The following is a 339-nucleotide window of genomic DNA, read 5'->3' as shown; positions in this document are numbered from 1 at the left end:
TATATATATATATATATTTATTTATTTATTTATATTTATATTTATATTTATATTTATATATTTATTTATATAACTAAAATAATTTTGTTTTTTATTTTTTTTGTTTTTTTGTTTAAAATGTTTTCATAGAAAAATTAAAATCGAATACAAAACAAACTCAAACAATACAGAGGCTGCTGCTGCTGCTGCTGCTGCTGCTGTTGCTGTTGCTGCTGCTGCTGCTGCTGCTGCTGTTGCTGCTGCTGGTGTTGCTGCTGCTGCTGCTGCTGCTGCTGCTGCTGCTGCTGCTCAGCTGACTTCATTTGCTGCTGCCGTGCAAGAAGCGACGGAGTGTACGTA

At 34.8% G+C, this 339-nt stretch overlaps 1 protein-coding gene across 1 annotated transcript in view; it reads right to left on the bottom strand.

Moving 5' to 3' along the window:
- Positions 1-134: 134 nt before the first annotated feature.
- EMH_0097510 (uncharacterized protein) overlaps positions 135-339 on the bottom strand; it is a gene marked incomplete at both ends in the record, with an annotated part of 1,207 nt that continues 1,002 nt past the window's right edge. The window contains one exon of the mRNA XM_013502558.1: positions 135-308. Coding sequence (XP_013358012.1) covers positions 135-308 — 174 coding nt within the window. The remainder of the gene's footprint in view (positions 309-339) is intronic.

This window comes from Eimeria mitis, genomic scaffold (assembly GCF_000499745.2).
Source record: "Eimeria mitis Houghton genomic scaffold, Emh_scaff9530, whole genome shotgun sequence".
Lineage (NCBI taxonomy): Eukaryota > Apicomplexa > Conoidasida > Eucoccidiorida > Eimeriidae > Eimeria > Eimeria mitis.
This window is presented reverse-complemented; position numbering and strand designations above follow the sequence as displayed.